Genomic DNA, 18,663 nt, shown 5'->3' on the forward strand with positions numbered 1-18,663 from the left:
AATCACCTATATTATTTATTATTTGTTCTAAATCAAAAATATTTTTCCAATTACAGTTTACATTCAATATTATTCTGTATTATTTTCAGATGTATAGCAAAGTAGCCAGAAAATCATGTACTTGACAGAGTAGCCCCTCACCCCGATGTTTCAAGCACCCACCTGGCCCTTCACAGTCTTCACGACACTACTGACTATATTCCCTATACTGCAATCCACATTTCTATGACTACTTGATAACTACCAATTTATACTCCTTAATCCATTCACTTTTTTCACCCAGCTCCCATAACTCACTCCCCTCTGACAACTGTCAGTCTATTCTCTGTATCTATAAGTGTTTCTATTTTGTTCTTTAGATTCCATATATATGTGAAAGCATATGGTATGTGTCTTTCTCCATCTGATTTATTTCACTTAGCATAACACCCTCTAGATCAGCAGTTCTCAACCTGTGGGTCGTGACCTCTTTGGGGGTCAAAGGACCCTTTCACAGGGGTCTCCTAAGACCATCGGAAAACACCTATTTCCAATGGCGATTCACAACAGTAGCAAAATTACAGTTATAAAGTAGCAACAAAAATAATTTTATGGTTAGGAGTCACCACAACAGGAGGAACTGTATTAAAAGGTTGCGGCATTAGGAAGGTTGAGAACCACTGCTCTATATCCATCCATGCTATAGCAAAAGGTAAAATTTCATTCTTTTTTATGGCTGAGTAGTATTCCATTGTGTAAATGTATCAGTTTTTATCCATTCATCTATTGATGGGCCAATAGACATGAAAAGTTGCTCAATGTCACTAATCATCAGAGAGATGCAAATCAAAACCACAATGAGATACCACCTCACACTTGTCAGAATGGCTACCATCAATACAACAAGTATTGGTGAGCATGTGGAGAAAAGGGAACCCTAGTGCACTGTTGGTGGAAATGCAGATTGGTGCAACCACCATGGAAGAAAACAGTGTGGAAGTTCCTTCAACAATTAAAAATGGAATTGCCTTATGACCCAGCAATTTCACTTCTGGGAATTTATCTAAAGAAACCTGAAATACTAATTCGAAAGAATATATGCACCCTTATGTTCATTGCAGCATTATTTACAATAGCCAAGATAGATGCAATGAAAGTGCCCATCAAAAGACTTATAATTTTATAACTAAGACTAGCAGAATTACTAAATTATAAGAAAGAAGTCAGTGCTAAACTAAAAGTGAGATCAACCCTGGCAAGGCTTGAGAAAGCTTTAAGCCCCTTAGATTTAAGAAACAGATTTAAGGATAAGAAATAAGGAGATAAACTATCCCTTAGTCAAAGGAAGATGGTGTTGGAAGGTGAAGTCAAGCCCAAATATAACAAAAAAGGAACTGAGCCTGAGACCAGCACTGGCATATAAGAAGGAACCCTTCACAGTTTAAAGATGTCTCACAAACAGACATCTTCAACAGAATAGGAGATAACAAAAAGTCTGGACACAGATATAAAATTGCTAACAGTGACAGGTAATGAGACAAGTGGGAATATCCCGATCAAGAAAATGGAACACCCCCTACACCAGCTTCTGTGCTTTATTTTATTTAATTATTCTTTTTTTAAAAATTTTTTTCCTGTATTGATTTTAGAGAGAGAGGAAGGGAAAGGGAAAAAGAGATAAAAACATCGATGAGAGAGAACATGGACTGGCCGCCTCCTGCATGCCCCCCACTGGGGATTTGGCCCACAACCTGGGCATGTGCCCTGACCGGGAATTGAACCAGCGACCTCTTGGTGCGTGGGTTGATGCTCAACTAGTGAGCCACACCAGCCTGGCAGTTTCTGTGCTTTAAAAGACAATCACAGCCCTGGCCAGTTTGGCTCAGTGGCTGGAGCGTCGGCCTGCGGTCTGGAGAGACCCGGGTTCGGTTCCCGCTAAGGGCACGTACTTCGGTTGCAGTTTGTCCCCGGCCCTGGTTGGTCGTGCGGGTGGCAGCCACTCGATGTGTCCCTTCACGTCAATGTTTCTCTCTCTCTCTCCTTTCCTCTCTCTCCCTCCCACTCTATCTGTACAAAATATGGAAAAATATCCTCAGGTGAGGATGAAAAAAAATAATAAAAAAATAAAAGACAATCACAGATGGGAGGAGAAGATGGGAAAGGAAGTTCCCTTCAGAGTCTCTTCTAACATTCCATTGAGCAAAAGGGAAGAAAACTGATTCAACCTCTCTCTAGAACTGTATAAAAATTTCAGTAACAAGGTTTTTATTTCAAATATCAGAAAAGACTCATTAGATCCCAATACAGATTACTGGTATTCAAAAGTTTATTATCATTAATTTCCCTAACTCATGAGACCCTAAAAGTATTAGTGAGGTGAAGCTGTATAACAGAGTATAAAGATAGTGAGTGAACCTAGCTGACTCTCATAGCATCTATATCTCAGTACAGGGTCAATTATTTTCTACTTGCCAATTTGGTAGTGACTAAAAACAATTTTTTAAAAACAATGAGATAGAAGTGACAGAAGCTATTGTAGAGTAAATCTGAATATAAAAATCCCTATTTCTTCTTTTTCCTCTTGGGAAGGAGGAAAATGCAAATGCAAACCCTGTATGTAGTAGGGATACAATAAATGTTTGCTGGAAGAATGAATGTTTGCTCTTCTCATTCCTACTGCCCAGCAGGGCTTTGGGCTTGGCCTTCCTCACACAATAATAAGTTGAGTCATTCTTCAGTATACAAGCCTGAGTCGTTTTATTTGACATTTATTTTGACTAGCAAAATGTGTTTTCCTTTACCTTACTTTCAGGTTCTTGGTATGTTTTACATGACTGGAATTCCCAAGTAACTGCTAGATTATTGATTATTAGCCTTAAGTAAATAATCCTTAGGTTAAGGCCTTCTGAGAGCTGGTTTAGTGTTTTCTTTTAGATCTCTGGCCTCATTTTTTTAAGTGAAAAGTAAAAATTTGAGATTCTCATTTCTATCTTTCCCTCTAAGTTATAAACACCAAAAGCTTTGGAGATGCTGAGTTTTTGAGAAAGAGTATGATGTTATGTATTCTAGCAGTTTGCCACAGTGCTTTTGAATGAAATAGGAAAATGGGATATGACCTGAGTCTGAAGATCTTTACTGATTTTTCTACAGGTTATCATCCTAGAAATAAATCTGAACGCCAATTCTCTCTGAAAAATGCTAGCTTAATTTAAAGTAGGACAACCTTAAGATTCGGTAACTTAAATGATCAAAGACATTTTACTACAGGGAAGCCTCACAAGGCAATTATCACACACTGGATAACGGGACACTTTTTCAGCTAGACCCCTCTGGGTTTATACTGATGTGGTTATTTTTCAATTTTTAGGTAAACAGAAATAAGTTCTATAACACATTCTAAAAGTCTGATGGACTAAGAATAAGATAAATGTTCTGTCTGGAATAGTTTACATTCATTCTGACCAAGGTCAAGAAAATAAATTACATTAATCTGATATTTGGAAAATAATTATGATATGATTATTTGATATGATATAACTTACATATAAAGATAGAATTCTGAATATTACAAGAATAAAGAGCTGCTTTTTACATATATATGCATGTGTGTATTTGTGTGTATATATAAATCATAAAGATAGAATAACTAGATTTTTAAATTCTGGAAAGCTCTTTTTAGGACAATAGATTCTGAAGTGTCAAAAGTCCAAGGACTGACACTTGTGAACCTCTGATTTAAGAGAGCTAATCCATAACATTCCATAAGGCTTGGTCTTGGTACTTGTATAATTAATAAAAGGACATTTACTTTTCATAAATACATGGAGTTCATTACAAGAATTTATACTGACTAGAAATATAATTACGTTTAAGAGACTATGGCTATAAGAGATAAATCTATTATTTATCTATTAATTTATGGAAAGCATGTATAGAATTTCTATAGTTCCTTAATTTTTTGAGGTAAAGATCATGAAAATAACTACCAGCTATTGTAAAATACACCACTGCATGCTGTTATAAGCAGACTATTAAGATTTTTCTGTGGCTTTACCAATGACATGGTTACCATGATCAAAATATTTATATACTTAATGCTGTTGATGATAGTATAAGATTATACAAGTGTAAGATTACACATTAGTAAGAATGAAGGAAGCTTATGTATTTTCTATTTAAAATACATAATTAAATATAATTATCTTAAATATAAATTAAATACAGGCTGGGGCAAAAGTAGGTTTACAATTGATTGTATGGAAATAATACAATAATTAATAAATAATGACACAAGAATAAACTCTGTTTCACATACACTGTAAACCTACTTGCCCCACCTTGTATATTATTTCTATTGTTTTAAAATATATTAAGCATAAAAAATTCCTACAGCAAATTTTCTACTGTTGGAATACAGTCTTGACACACTGAGAAGCAGACAATTTCCCTGTATCAAAGAAGGAAAAATGCAAACATTTAAAATATTGTGGAACAACAGTACATTAGGGTTCCTCTAAAAATTAAAAATAGTACTGCCTTTTGACCCCGTAATCCAACTTGTAGGAATATATACTAAGAATACTGAAACACCAATCAGAAAGACCATAATGCACCCTATGTTCATAGCAGCATTATTTACAATAGTCAAAATCTGCAAACAGCCCAAGCATCCATCAATAGATGAGCCCGGTTGGTGTGGCTCAGTGGACTGAGCATACTACTATGGGCTGAGAGGTCCCGGTTCAATCCCCAGCCAGGACATATGCCCGGTTTTGGCTTGATCCCCAGTAGGGGGGTTGCAGGAGGCAGCTGATCAATGTTTCTCTCTCACATCGATGTTTCTGTCACTCTCTCTCCCTTCCTCTCTCTCTAGAAAGTCATAAAAACATATTTTAAAAAAATAGATGAGTGGATAAAATAGATAAATGTACACTTACACAATGGAATACTATGTGTGGTAAAAAAAAAAAAAAGGAACTCTTACTTTTTGTAACAGTATAGAAGGCCTTGAGGTTACTGTGCTAAGCAAAATAAGCCAGTCAAAGAAAGACAAATACCATATGATTTCACTTACATATGGAATCTAATGAATGAAACAAACTGATGAACAAAATAGAATCAGAGCCATGGATACATGGAACACACTGACAGATATCAAAGGGGAGGGGGGTAGGAGTGACTGGATGAAAGAAGGTAAACAGATTAGCCAAAGAACATATATGCATAGCCCACAGCCACAGACAACAGTGTGGTGAATGTCAGAAGTGTGGGGGGTGGGAGGTGATTGCTGAGTGGAGGTGGGCAAAGCAGGAGAAAATGAAGAATATCTGCAATAGTATTAATAATAAAAAATAAATAAATAAAATGTGGAAAAAAATCAAAAGACTTGCAAATAACTGCATAGTAAAGATGAGATACTAGTTCCTTTAAAGAAAAGACAAGGGGAAAAAAGGAAGGGAAGGAAGGAGAGAAGGAAGACAAGGGAGAGGGCACTTAGGAAGTTGAAGGAAGACTTATTTAGCTCTCATTAATGAGTATTATTGATTGTATAAATTATGAGAATATGTGTTTCAAGTTTCATCAGGCTCTTCCCAATATATTTAGAAAGTATACTAAGCATTGACTCTCATTTTTTTTTTTTTTTTTATCCTCACCTGAGGACATTTTTGCATTTGTCTTCAGATAGAGCAGGAAGGAGAGAGGGAGGAAGAGAGAGAGAGAGAGAAACATCGGTGTGAGAGAGTCACATCAACTGGCTGCCATCCAACCGGGGCCGGGGACAAACTGCAACCCAGGTATGCGCCCTTAGTGGGAACTGAACCCGGGACTCTCTGGCCCGCGGCCAACGCTCTAACTGCTGAGCCAAACCAGCCAGGGCTGACTATCATCTTCATTTCTATACCTCCCAAAATGAAGAAAAGGGCCAGGTAGGTCAAATGGAAAAACAGAAGGCCTGGCTTCTGCTTTAACATCAATCACCAATCAATTCTGAGAAGACCAGAAGCTGAAAGTAGAAAGAATTATAAGTAGAGACACTAAGCCTCCAAATTTAGGATAAACAGGGAGGGAAGGGACAGACATGTATGCCAGCTTGTCAGTACATGCTTCCTGAAACTTGACTAGTAACTGGATCCAGAAACATACAGATCAGTCAGGTTGGACATTATATTTGAGAACTGTCAATGTGCTCAAACCTACTTGAAAAATTACTTTTCTATCCTTCCAAATAACTATCAACAAAAGGCTTTAATGGTACACATACTAGGAATCTGTGTGTTTACACACAGGTACAAATGAGATTTAATATATTTAATTGGCCCAAAATCTTCAAAGATAATTGCCAATAAATGTTTTATCTTAAAAAAAAATTCCACTGGTTATGTTCTAAAAGTAGCTAGTAGTGGCCCCAGCAGGATAGCTCAGTTGGTTAGAGTACTGCCCCAATATGTCAAGGTTGCAGGTTCGATCCCCAGTCAGGGCACATAAAGAATCAACCAATGAATGCCTAAATAAGTGGAACAGCAAATCAATGTTTCTCTTTCTCACTCTCTCTCTCTAAAAAAATCAATAAATAAAACTTTCTAAAACATTTTAATAAAATAAGCTAATAGTGATAATAGTACAATTCTATAAATATACTAAAAACTACTTAATTGTACACTGTAAATGGGTGAGTTTCATGGTATATGATATCTCAATAAAATTGTCAAAAATTTTAAAAGGAAAAAGCATTGATCAGGATATTTTTGTGTTTCTCTCAAATCACAATAATTTACTCAGCAAATTGGTAAATACTTTTTACATTTTACTACTTTGGATTATAAGAACTATATCAAACTTTATAAAACTCTACACTGAGCATATAAGATGCCTAAATAAAAATAAAAAAAGACCATTAAATAAATTATGTCATTAATTTAATACTGTGTAAAGTGCAGTAACACCAAACACAAGTATTCTCCTAAAATTTAAGAAAATACAGTTAAGCTTTGAACAACAGGGGTTTGAAGTGTGCAACTCAATCCACTTATATTTTTTCAATAAATACTGTAAATAAACTTTCCCTTCTCTATGATTTTAATAACATTTTCTTTTCTCTAGCTTACTTTATTGTAGAAATACAGTATATAATACACATAACATACAAAATATGTTTTGTTATCAGTACAACTTCTAGTCAACAGAAGACTATTAGTAGTTAAGTTTTTGGGAATCAAAAATGTTATACATCAATTTTTGGCTGTGCAAGGGTAGTACCCCTAACCCCCACATTGTTCACAGGTCAACTCTATTTTCATGATCCTGTGTTAATATAATAAGTGTATTAGAGTTTGCTAAACATGTATAAAGTTTCTCATCTTATATTTGTTTCATTTATAATCAAAAGGATAAAAACAGAAAGATGACTGTATGAACTCTCCAACAAAACTAAAGCTAAACAACCTGCATGGTACAACAATTTTATCCAACTTCTTCCAGATGTAACAAAGTAGAAAAGGAGTAGGAAATCCCCTGAGACAACTGTTGGTATACTGAACCACTCTATAAATACATTTTTTTAATTTAAAAAAAATTTGGCTTTTGGTGATGGAAGGAGACTTGACTTGGGGCGGGGGTGAACACACAATACAGTGTACAGATGATGCATTGTGGAACTGTGCACATGAAACCTATATAATTTTGTTAACCAGTATCACCCCAATAAATTCAATAAGAAGGGGGAAAAATACATGTAGACTTTTTTGTTCCCTATCTTTTAGTCCCCTTTCTATTTCTATTTTCTCCTCTCATTTTCTTCACCTCGTCGTCATCTCAGTAGCACCAGTATTTCCAGTTATATTCAAATAAGAATATTAAAGTTTGCAAATCAATCTCACATAACATAACCTACGTTTTCACAACTCTATGTGGTATTATTTTCAATTTTTAGAATAAAAAAGTAGATCTCAAAAGGTCAATAAATTAGCCATGTTCACAAAATTTGGAAATAAGGTAGAAGCCAAGTCTTTTGGCTCAATGTTACTGCTCTTTGAATATTAGCACAGATCGTCCTCAAGGCTATTTAGTATTGAAGACCAAAGAGACCAAAGAGGTTGTTGATTGCTAGCAAGCCCTTGATTTTTTTTCTTCACTGGTTTTAGAGAGAGAGGAAGGGAGAGGGAGAGAGATAGAAACACTGATGAGAGAGAACATCGACTGGCCGCCTTCTGCATGCCCCTCACTGGGGATTTGGCCCACAACCTGGGCATGTGCCCTGACTAGGAATCGAACCAGTGACCTCTTGGTGCATGGGTCAATGCTCAAGCACTATGCCACACCAGTCTGGCAAGCCCTTGATTTTTTTTTTTTTTATCCTCACCCAAGGACACTTCTTCCATTTTTTGTTCAGGTACAGTGGGGGGGTGAGAGAGGAACAGAGAGAGAGAGAGAAACATCGATGTGAAAGGGACACATCGAGTGGCTGCCACCCGCACAACCGACCAGGGCCGGGGACAAACTGCAACCGAGGTACATGCCCTTAGCGGGAACCGAACCCGGGTCTCTCAGGACCGCAGGCCGACGCTCCAACCGCTGAGCCAAACCGGCCAGGGCAAGCCCTTGATTTTTAAATCATGTGCTAGTAATCCTAAATTATAAAATAATTGATTTTTAATAAAACTACTTCTCTTTTTATCCAAATTCTTTCTGTATACTCTACTTTTCAAAATAAGGGTGATGCTTGCTCAGTTATTCTACTCCTTCTAAACAATCTTTTAAAACTGAGTATTTAATTAAAGCATCTAGATATATAATCTAACACCATCCTCAGCAAAGGTTTTTGCCAATTTTTCAGTGTCACTTTCTTGAGGAATAATGATTTAATTAAATAATGTTCTAAGTTAAACATCAATTAGTAGCAAAGTTAATTGAAATCTAGGTATCTTACATTACAATGGAAATCTCTATGATCACAACGATTTGGAAAATAATTTCAGCAACATGCTGATCTGAATCAGCAACATATAGAAGACAAGAAGGGAGGAGAGGAGAGGGGAAAAGAGCCTTGCCTTACTATCCCCCCTCCTACAACTGAAATACAGGAGAATCCTACATACCCAGGGGAATCATCCACTTAATATTACCTAACGGAGGATATTCAAAAGAGAATACCATGATTCCCTATTAATGAAACTTGACATACAGTCAATGAATCAAAGGAAGACAAAGAACTGAGGAAAAGAACAAGCTCAAACTGGAGCCCCCTTCTTTCCTATTCTCAAAATGTAGTTCAAGTATTATCTACATTTAAAAAGGCTTGTAGCCTTTATTTAATAAGCATATCACTCACTGAACTCTACATAATCAAAATGTCTGGGCGTTGAGCCTATTAATTTGCATTTAAACAAGCCTATGGGTTATTCTTAAACTCAGTCAAGTCTGAAACTCTTATCCCATTCATGAACCTTCTTCAATAGTTACACAGTCAAGCTGCTTGTTTAATTAAATTCTGTCTGCTCAGTCAAAGGCCCTAAAGTGGCAAATACTGCTTCAAGTACTAACTAATATTAAGAGAGATGCTGTGCCCTTACATAAATCAGTTCCCTAACTATAAAACTTGCTATTTTTTAAAATACTGCAATTTAAAGCCCAGAGGAGGGGGATGAAGGAGCGGAACAGGAGACAGGCAGGAAGTTATGCAAAGAAAATACACTTCCTGATGTTTTTTCCAATTCAAAATACAAAAAGAAAAAAACTGCCCCAAAATTAGGAAAAAAGAACATCTGTAAATTAATACAGTATTAAGTACTAGTACACATATTTTCATTCGATTATAACAGACTGATCATTAATTTGCACATGCCATTTAAGAAACTGGTTATGAGGAGCAAAAGTATTAATAAGTTTTCTTTAATGAAGTAGAGAATGTTTATAAACAAAACCACATATGTATTCTGTTTTTATAATACTAGGCTTACGTTTATATAAAGCCTTTTATAAAGCCCCTCTCCTGAATTAAGAATAAAAGATGAATTTTTAGGAAAAAAATTACCATTTGGCGCAGTGGGAGGTGACCAGATGCCGTAATATTTTGGCAAATATTTTCGTAGCTCTAAAAGAACACCATCAGTACAATCAGCAGCACAAACCTGAAACAGAGAAATATAACTTGCATGTTAGTTTCTTTTAATATTTTATAATTGCCCTACACATTTCTCAAATAAAATAATACTGCTGATCATAATTTATCTGGCATGAGTTTCAACTGGAAGTAAATTTAGAATAAGAAGAAAAAAAAAAGTACTGTATTTCCAATGAAAAACTATGTATTGTTTAGGGTACGTTCTTCTTGATTATCTACTTCTAGCCTTTCACTGTCCTTGAACTATTTTACAACAAAGTAAGGTGTAGAAAATTCTTAGCAAATGCAAAATAATTCTTGTCCATATACTTGTAAATAATTTTGGCCAAAGAAGGTTCAATGGACTTCCCTCCTCACCCCATGGAAGGGGGGAGTTTAGTGTCCACACATAAATTCATTTTAACTTCCCATTAGTCCATATAAATTTGTGCTTCTCTGACTTAACATCTGCCTGGTTGCCTTATTAAATAATAAGTATTTTATATCTGTAAGGAAGTTGTGATTTTACCTTTTCTAAAAAAAAAAAATCCTTTCCCTCAATGTAATTCTAATCATTGCTCATTTAATTCCTTAATTTATAAGCAGTAATAATTCTAGAAAATACTAGAAATGTCTAGATATCCTGGAACTAGACTTAATTTTCTCCCTTGAACAGAAAAGAAAATATTTGTGTCTTAAAAATAACTTGTAAGATATTTTATTTAACTAATTCTTTCAAATATGGTCTACCTAATTACACAAAACCATTCAAGTTCTCAGCTATAAAATGCTTATAAATTCTTAGTGTTAGAGTTCTCATTATCTATGTGAAACCATACTAATGTCCAGTAGTTACATACAAACATAATTCTATAGAATTAACTCAGGTATGTCAGAGACTCACCAAATATCCATGTGATATATTGTATTTCCCAACCTCCCCTGTTGAAATGTGAGCAGAAGTGATAGTAGTCACTTCCAGGCCAAGGTAAAATTAAGAGCAGGGTGTACTTTATTATCCCTCTGTTCCTGGCACAATGACAATGAGGGCAGTGTTCATGATGATGTAACAAGATGGAGGACCCAAGTACACCTCTATGTACTGAGCTAGAGTTCATGATACATTTATAAGTGAAAAACATAAAAGAACTAGAAAAGCAGAGAGGTCAATTTTCTCTTCTTCTTAAACATTTTTTTACAGTAGTATTCACTACAACATGACAGACAAGATAACCAAAAAAGGTTTTTACCTAGAAATATAGGATAAAATATAATGAATATTTTAAAAATGCATAGCTGAATCTATAGATTGCTTTGGGTAGTATGGACATTTTGATGATGTTAATTCTTCCAATCCATGAACAAAGTATGTGCTTCCACTTTTTTATATCTTCCTCTATTTCTTTTCTCAATGACCTGTAGTTTTCTGTGAATAGGTCCTTTATTTCTTGATTAAGTTTATTCCTTGGTATCTTAATTTTTGCCACGATGGTAAATGGGATTTTTTTTTAGTTTCTCTTTCTAGGAGTTCTTCATTGGTGTATAAGAATGCCATCGATTTCTTGACGTTAATTTTGTATCCTGCTACTTTGCCAAATTCATTTATTAAGTCTAGTAAATTTTTGATGGAGTCTTTGTGGTTTTCTACATATAGTATCATGTCATCTGCGAATAATGACAGTTTCACTTCCTCCTTTCCAATTTGGATCGCTTTTATTTTTTCTTCCTGTCTGACTGCTGTGGCTAAGATTTCCAGTACTGTGTTACATAAGAGTGGCAAAAGTGGGCATCCTTGTCTTGTTCCTGTTCTTAAGGGAAATGCTTTTAATTTTTGCCCATTGAGTATGATGTTGGCTGTTGGTATTTCATATATGGCCTTTATTATGTCGAGACATGATCCCTCTATTCCCAGATTGCAGAGTGTTTTTATCAGAAATGGGTGCTGGATTTTGTCGAATGCTTTGTCAGTATCTATAGATATGATCGTGTGATTTTTATCTTTCATTTTATGTGGTGTATCACATTTATTGATTTGCGAATATTGTACCAGCCTTGAACTGCCATTTGACCCAGTGATCCCACTTCTAGGAATATACCCTAAGAACCCTGAAACACCAATCAGAAAGAATGTATGTACCCCCATGTTCGTAGCAGCACTATTTACAATAGCTAAGATCTGAAAACAGCCCAAATGTCCATCAGTAGACGAATGGATAAAAAAAGCTGTGGTACATATACACAATGGAGTACTATGCAGCTGTTAAGAAAGAAAGATCTCTTATCCTTTGAGATGACATGGAGGGACCTGGAAAATATTATCCTAAGTGAAACAAGCCAAACAGAGAAAGACAAGTATCATATGATCTCACTTATTTGTGGAATATAATCAACATAACAGTCTGAGAAATGGGATAGTCCCAGAGACGTGGAAGTGGGGTACAGACTGACAATCCCCAGGAGAGGGAGTGGTGGGGGAGAGATAAACCACAGAACTTACATGCATGTATTCATGAACAATGGACATGGACAACAAAGTTGGGAACAGAGCGGGGAGGGAGGGGACAGGGGAATCAGTGGGGGGAAAAGGAGAAACATCTGTAACAAAAATAAATTAATTAAATAAATAAATAAGTAAAATGAAAAAAAAAATAGAATAAATAAATAAATAAAAATGCATAGCTGAGCCCTGGCTGGTTTTGCTCAGTGGTTAGAGTGTTGGCCCTCAGACCAATGAGTCTCGGGTTCGATTCCAATCAAGGGCACATACCTCAGTTATGGTTCATCCTCGGCCCTGGTCAGGGTCGTGTGGGAGGCAGCCAGTCGATGTGTCTCTCTCACATTAATGTTTCTTTCTTTCTCTCTTTCTCTCTCTCTCCACGCCCCCTCCCACCTTCTACTCTGTCTGAAGATAAATGGAAAAATATGCTCTGGTGAGGAAAACAAATAAATAAGTAAATAAATAAAATGCACAGCTGCGCTCCCAAGAGGAAAAGAAAAGGAAATTCACAGGCATAAATAATAGAGAGGAAACCAAAAGCATTAAGCTGAGCCCTGGTCGGTTTGGCTCAGCATTTACAGTGTCGGCCTGCAGTCCAGAGAGACCCGGGTTCAGTTCCTGCTAAGGGCATGTATCTCAGGTGCAGTTTGTCTCTGGCCCTGGTTGGGTTGTGTGGGTGGAAGCCATTCGATGTGTCCCTTTCACATCGATGTTTCTCTCTCTCTCTCCCTCTTATTCTATCTGAATAAAATATGGAAAAATGTCCTCGGGTGAGGATTAAAAAAAAAGCATTAAGCTGAGCAATAATGTTTGGTTTTCACAGAGGTCCAAACTAAAGACTTGAACCAAAGAATCTCTGAACTTAGGGTCCAGGTATAGATGAAGACCAAGTTATATTGAAACAAGAGCAAATAAAAATCTAAATACTGAACAGTTAAAAACTCTGGCATCCTTCTCCCTTCTCCTACCACTACACTGCAAGAAAGCTGGTGGCTACCTGATTGAGAAAAAAAGAGAAGCAGCAAATAAACAATATTAGGAATAAAAAGGAGTCACAACTAGATACAGCAGAGCTTTTTATAAACACTATGAAAAACTTGACCAAGTGGACAATTTTGTATAAAAATCTAATCTAACTATATTTTACTAACACTTTAACAAAACAAACAAAATCAAGACATTTAAGACACTGAATCGCTGGTTTAAAATATATCCCTTTCCAGAAATGAAGAAAAGAATAAAAGGGAAAAGAATGGAAAGGAAGAAAGAGAAATTCTATTTCTTCCACAAAATAGAATAAGAAATGCTCCTCAACACATTTTATTAGGCTAACAGAAACTTGATATCAAAACCAAACAAGGACAATATGTGAAGAAAATAGGAAACTTGCACTTATGAGCACAGATGAAAAAATTTGAAATAAAATACTAACAAACAAAATTCAGTAATGCCTATTAAACATAAAAGGGACATGTCCTGGTAGGTTTATTCCAAAAATAAAAGGCGATGTAATATTAGATATCTATTATGGCACTTATAATATTAATCGTTAAGGGAGAAAACTCATATGATCATTTCAATAGATACAGAAAAGTAGCTAAAAAATGTTCAATACCTATTCATCATATACTTTAAATTGTTTCCTAAAATAAAAATAGAGAGGATACTGTATATCTTCCCTTTCCACCTCCACAATTTCTACCCAAGAAGATGGCCTGAATCAACCGCATCAGTGGAATCCCTTGTCCTCTTGTCATTCTCTGAGCTGGTACAAGAGAGTGGAGGGTAGATGAGTTGAGGTCAGATTATTTACTTCTCTAGTTCCCTCCTTATCAGTTCATATCTTCTCATAAAATTACCTCCCCTGGGTTTCAGTAACCACTCCCCTCCTTGCCCTTGCAGGCCCAGGGATGGTACAGCATTATCTGTTGTAGGTGGCCTTAAACTGACCACACCTTTGAAAACAATCCCTTTATTAAACTTACAGAGTGCATCATTTGTTTCTTGACAGGACCTTAATGCACACAAAAGGCAATTTCCTTAACCTAGGAAGAAGTACCTACCAAAATCTTAAGAGAGAAAAGCATACTTCAACATGGAAATGTTAAAAGCACTGAACTAAAAGTCCTTAACAGAAGTATATGGATTAAAAAGGGACAAACAAAACTTCCAATCACAAAAGAGATAATTGTCTATATAGAAATTAATTAAAATTGTTAGAGAATCTCAGATAAATACAAGTTAAAAAGAGTTCAGCAAGATTATTAGACAAAGAATACTAAACAAATACCTCTTTCATTTTTATATTTTAGCAATCATTGCAACACTTAATTTAAAAAATACTGTTCACAATGAAACAAAAAGGTACCTAGAATAAATCCAACAAATTATGTATAAGACTTTTACAGAGTAAATATAAAATACTTTCTTCAAAAAAGAAGCATTATGTAGCAGCTAAAAACATACATTCTAGAGCCAGACTGCCTATGTTCAACTCCTGGGACCACCCTTTACTTTAGCATGATCATGACCAAATTATTTAAACTAATTATGCCTTAATGTACACATGTATAAAATGAGGACAATGATCCAGCTCACAGGTTAGTTGTGAGAATTAAATGAATTAACATTGGTAAAGAATGTATAGTAGTACTTGTTTTTTGGGGATTTTTTAATCCTCACCCGAGGACATTTTTCCATTTTTTTTGTTCAGATAGAGTGGGAGGAAGAGAGAGGGAGAGAGAAACACCGACGTGAAAGGAACACATCGAGTGGTTGCCACCCGCATGACCCAACCAGGGCCGGGGACAAACTGCAATCGAGGTACGCGCCCTTAGCAGGAACCGAACCCGGGTCTCTCCAGACCGCGGGCCAACGATCTAACCGCTGAGCCAAACCAGCCAGGGCTAGTAGTACTTGTTTTTTAACTTTAGCTTGTAGTTTTTGTAACTTGTACATAAACTTAAGAGCTAAAGACTTAACATTTAGAAGAAATCGTTAAGCATAAATCTTCATGTCTTTAGACATGACACCAAAAGCACAAGTGACAAAAAAAAAAAGACAGACTGAACTTCAATATTTAAAAGTATTCTTGCTTTGAAGGACACTATGAAAAACCTGAAGAAACAACCTAAAGAATGGAAGAAAATATCTGCAAATCATATATCTGATATGGGACTTGTATCTAGAATATGTAAAGAACTACAACTAAATAAAAAAAGACAACCCAATAAAAAAGTGAACAAAGAATCTGAACAGAATTTACTCTAGAGAAGACTTACATATGGTCACTAAGTACATAAAAAGATGTCCAACATCATTAGCCAATAGAAGAAATGCAAATTAAAACAAACCACAATGAGCCCTGGACGGTTTGGCTCAGCTGAGGACCAAAGAGTCGCGGGTTCGATTCAGGTCAAGGGCACATACCTCTGTTGCCAGAGTCAAGCAGGAAGCAACCAATAGACGTGTCTCTCTCACACTGATGTTTCTCTCTCTCTGCCCCTCTCTCCCTCCCTCCTCCCTCTCACTCTATCTGAAGATAAATGGAAAAATACCTGACCGTTCCTCAAAAAGTTAAATGTAGAATTATCATATAATCCAGAAATTTCTGTCCTAGATATATACTCAAAAAAATTGGAAACAGGTACTCAAACAAATACTTGTATATGAATGTTCATAGAAGCTCTACTTACAAGGGCCAAAACGTGGAACCAACCCAATGGTCCACCAATGGGTGAATGGATAAACAAAATGTGGTAAGTATAACAGAATATTACTCAGCCATAAAAAAGGAGGAAAGTATTAATGCATAATATAATGTAAGAGTACTTTAAAAACATTAGACTAAAAAGAAACTAGACATAAAAGGTCACACATTGTATAAGTAGACTGGTGGTTAGCAGGGACTGGGAAGAATGAGGAACAGGGCATCATGCCTTCAGAGTTAACAGAGTTTTCTTTGGGGTGATGAAAATGTTTTGTAACTAGTCAGAGGTGATGGTTGCAAATCATTATGAATGTATTAAATAGTGTTCCTAGCCATATGGTTAATTAGATGTTAAATCTGCCCTCTATCCGCCTGCTTTGGAGACACACAGTTCACATTAGCACTAGGCTAAGAAATGCTGTAGTGAAAACACTTAAACTCAGCATTTCTGAGAACTACAAATAGTCTCTCAGTTAGGTGTTTTTGAAAATGTAGGTCACAAGCCATTAATAAAAATCAATTCGGTGGATCAGAATAGAAAATACTAGGCTGCATCAGTCAAGATAAGCATTGTATTTCATCAAGCTTTTGTTTCAGATACACACACCCACATTAACACTAAAACATGCTATCAGCCCTGGCCAGTTTGGCTCAGTGGTTGGAGAGTTGGCGTGCGGACCAGGGAGTTCAGGGTTCGGTTCCCACTAGGGGCATATACCAATAAAATACAATAAAATAAAACAAACAAACAAAAAAAAAAACATGCTATCAAATATATTTCTTACTAAGTCACGACCAGAAAACTGAAAAACATTTTGAATACAACAAACAAATCTTACCTCACTTACCATATTATAGAATTCTAGCTCTCTTGGACCCCTTGGAGGTGGCTGTAGCTGTTTCAAAACTGTGCCATCTGGATGTTGCAAGATACCTATAAAACAAAAATAAGATATTTTTTAATGCTTTAATCATAGTGTATTTTGCATCTAGGATAGGCTGATTCATTCCTAAAGTTGCAGATAAACCACTTTCATAAATTTAAGGGTTTCCTTTTACTTATTATAAAATTTTAATATTCAATCAACATGTTTCAGTGCTTGTTATATGCAAAGCACTGGAACACAAATTCTAAATATCTTGATTTTATTTATTTTTTTTAATTTATTTATTTATTTTTTTGTTACAGATGTTTCTCCTTTTTTACCCCACTGGCACCCCCTACCCACCCCACACCCGCCCCGTCCCTGGCTTTGTTGTCCATGTCTATTGGTTATGCATACATGCATATAAGTTCTGTGGTTTATCTCTTCCAACCTCCCCACCCCCTCTTCTGACGGATGTCAGTCTGTGCCCTACTTCTATGTTTCTGGGTCTACCGTATTCCTCAGACTGTTATGTTCATTATATTCCGTATATAAGTGAGATCATGTGGTATTTGTCTTTTTCTGCTTGGCTTATTTCACTAAGGATAATACTTTCCAGATCCCTCCATGTCGTCTCAAAGGATAAGAGATCTTTCTTTCTTACAGCTGCATAGTACTCCATTGTATATATGTACCACTGCTATTTTATCCATTCTTCTACTGATGGACACTTGGGCTGTTTCCAGATCTTAGCTATTGTAAATAGTGTTGCTATGAACATGGGGGTACATTTAAATATCTTGATTTTATTATCTCTGACAATTACTTCCCCTATAGCCTCTCAGATTTGCTAATAAACATGTGTAAATGTTTACAGTAATTCTTCAGTAATAGACTTTCCAGGAGATGCTAATGTACTGTTAAACAAGAAGCAAGTTAAAAGCAGTAGCAATAATTGAGCTTACTTTTATAAAGAAGAAAAAAATATTAATGGCTGTCCAATATAAATCTTCTACTTTGTAATTTCTTATAAGTTTCTCTCATATGTTATAAGAAAGCAAATAAAATTTTTTCCTGATTAAGATTCACTGTGTACAGTTGTAGAGATAGAATGAGGGTACCTGTCAATGAGAAAAGGGGGGGCACCAAGTCTGGAGCAGAAAGGGGCATCTTTTTATAATCTGCCCACTCAAGTTTTGTTCTAAAGTCATTATGCATATACTAGCATTGGTCCTGTCCCTATACCATGAAGACTCATTCCCAAATTTGTATGTCAAAATTTTAAATTTTCATATATTGAATTTTCACAAAATCATGTTAGTTAGAACACAATAGGGCTCCAATAAATCTATTTACAACTTTGATAAAATATGCCACTTAATTTTCTATTGCTGTTGACAAGTGTCACGAATTTTTAATCATGCTAAAAATGAAGAATTCAATCAAGAGAAGCAGAGAGTCTCAATTTAAGACTACAGTAATCAAGTTATTTGTTTTAATACCTAGATATACA

General features: G+C 35.8%; 1 protein-coding gene across 2 annotated transcripts in view; it reads right to left on the reverse strand.

Moving 5' to 3' along the window:
- The window catches only part of IPMK (inositol polyphosphate multikinase), a 45,343-nt gene that overhangs the window by 10,099 nt on the left and 16,581 nt on the right, over positions 1-18,663 (reverse strand). The window contains exons 2-3 of one of the 2 annotated variants that reach the window (XM_036265798.1): positions 17,124-17,218; positions 10,010-10,106 (exon numbers count right to left, since the gene is read on the reverse strand). In XM_036265798.1, the coding sequence (XP_036121691.1) occupies positions 10,010-10,106; positions 17,124-17,218 (192 nt within the window). The remainder of the gene's footprint in view (positions 1-10,009; positions 10,107-17,123; positions 17,219-18,663) is intronic. The other variant, XM_036265799.1, reaches the window with a different exon arrangement.

This window comes from Molossus molossus, unplaced genomic scaffold (assembly GCF_014108415.1).
Source record: "Molossus molossus isolate mMolMol1 unplaced genomic scaffold, mMolMol1.p scaffold_m16_p_17, whole genome shotgun sequence".
In the NCBI taxonomy this organism is placed as follows: Eukaryota; Metazoa; Chordata; class Mammalia; order Chiroptera; family Molossidae; genus Molossus; species Molossus molossus.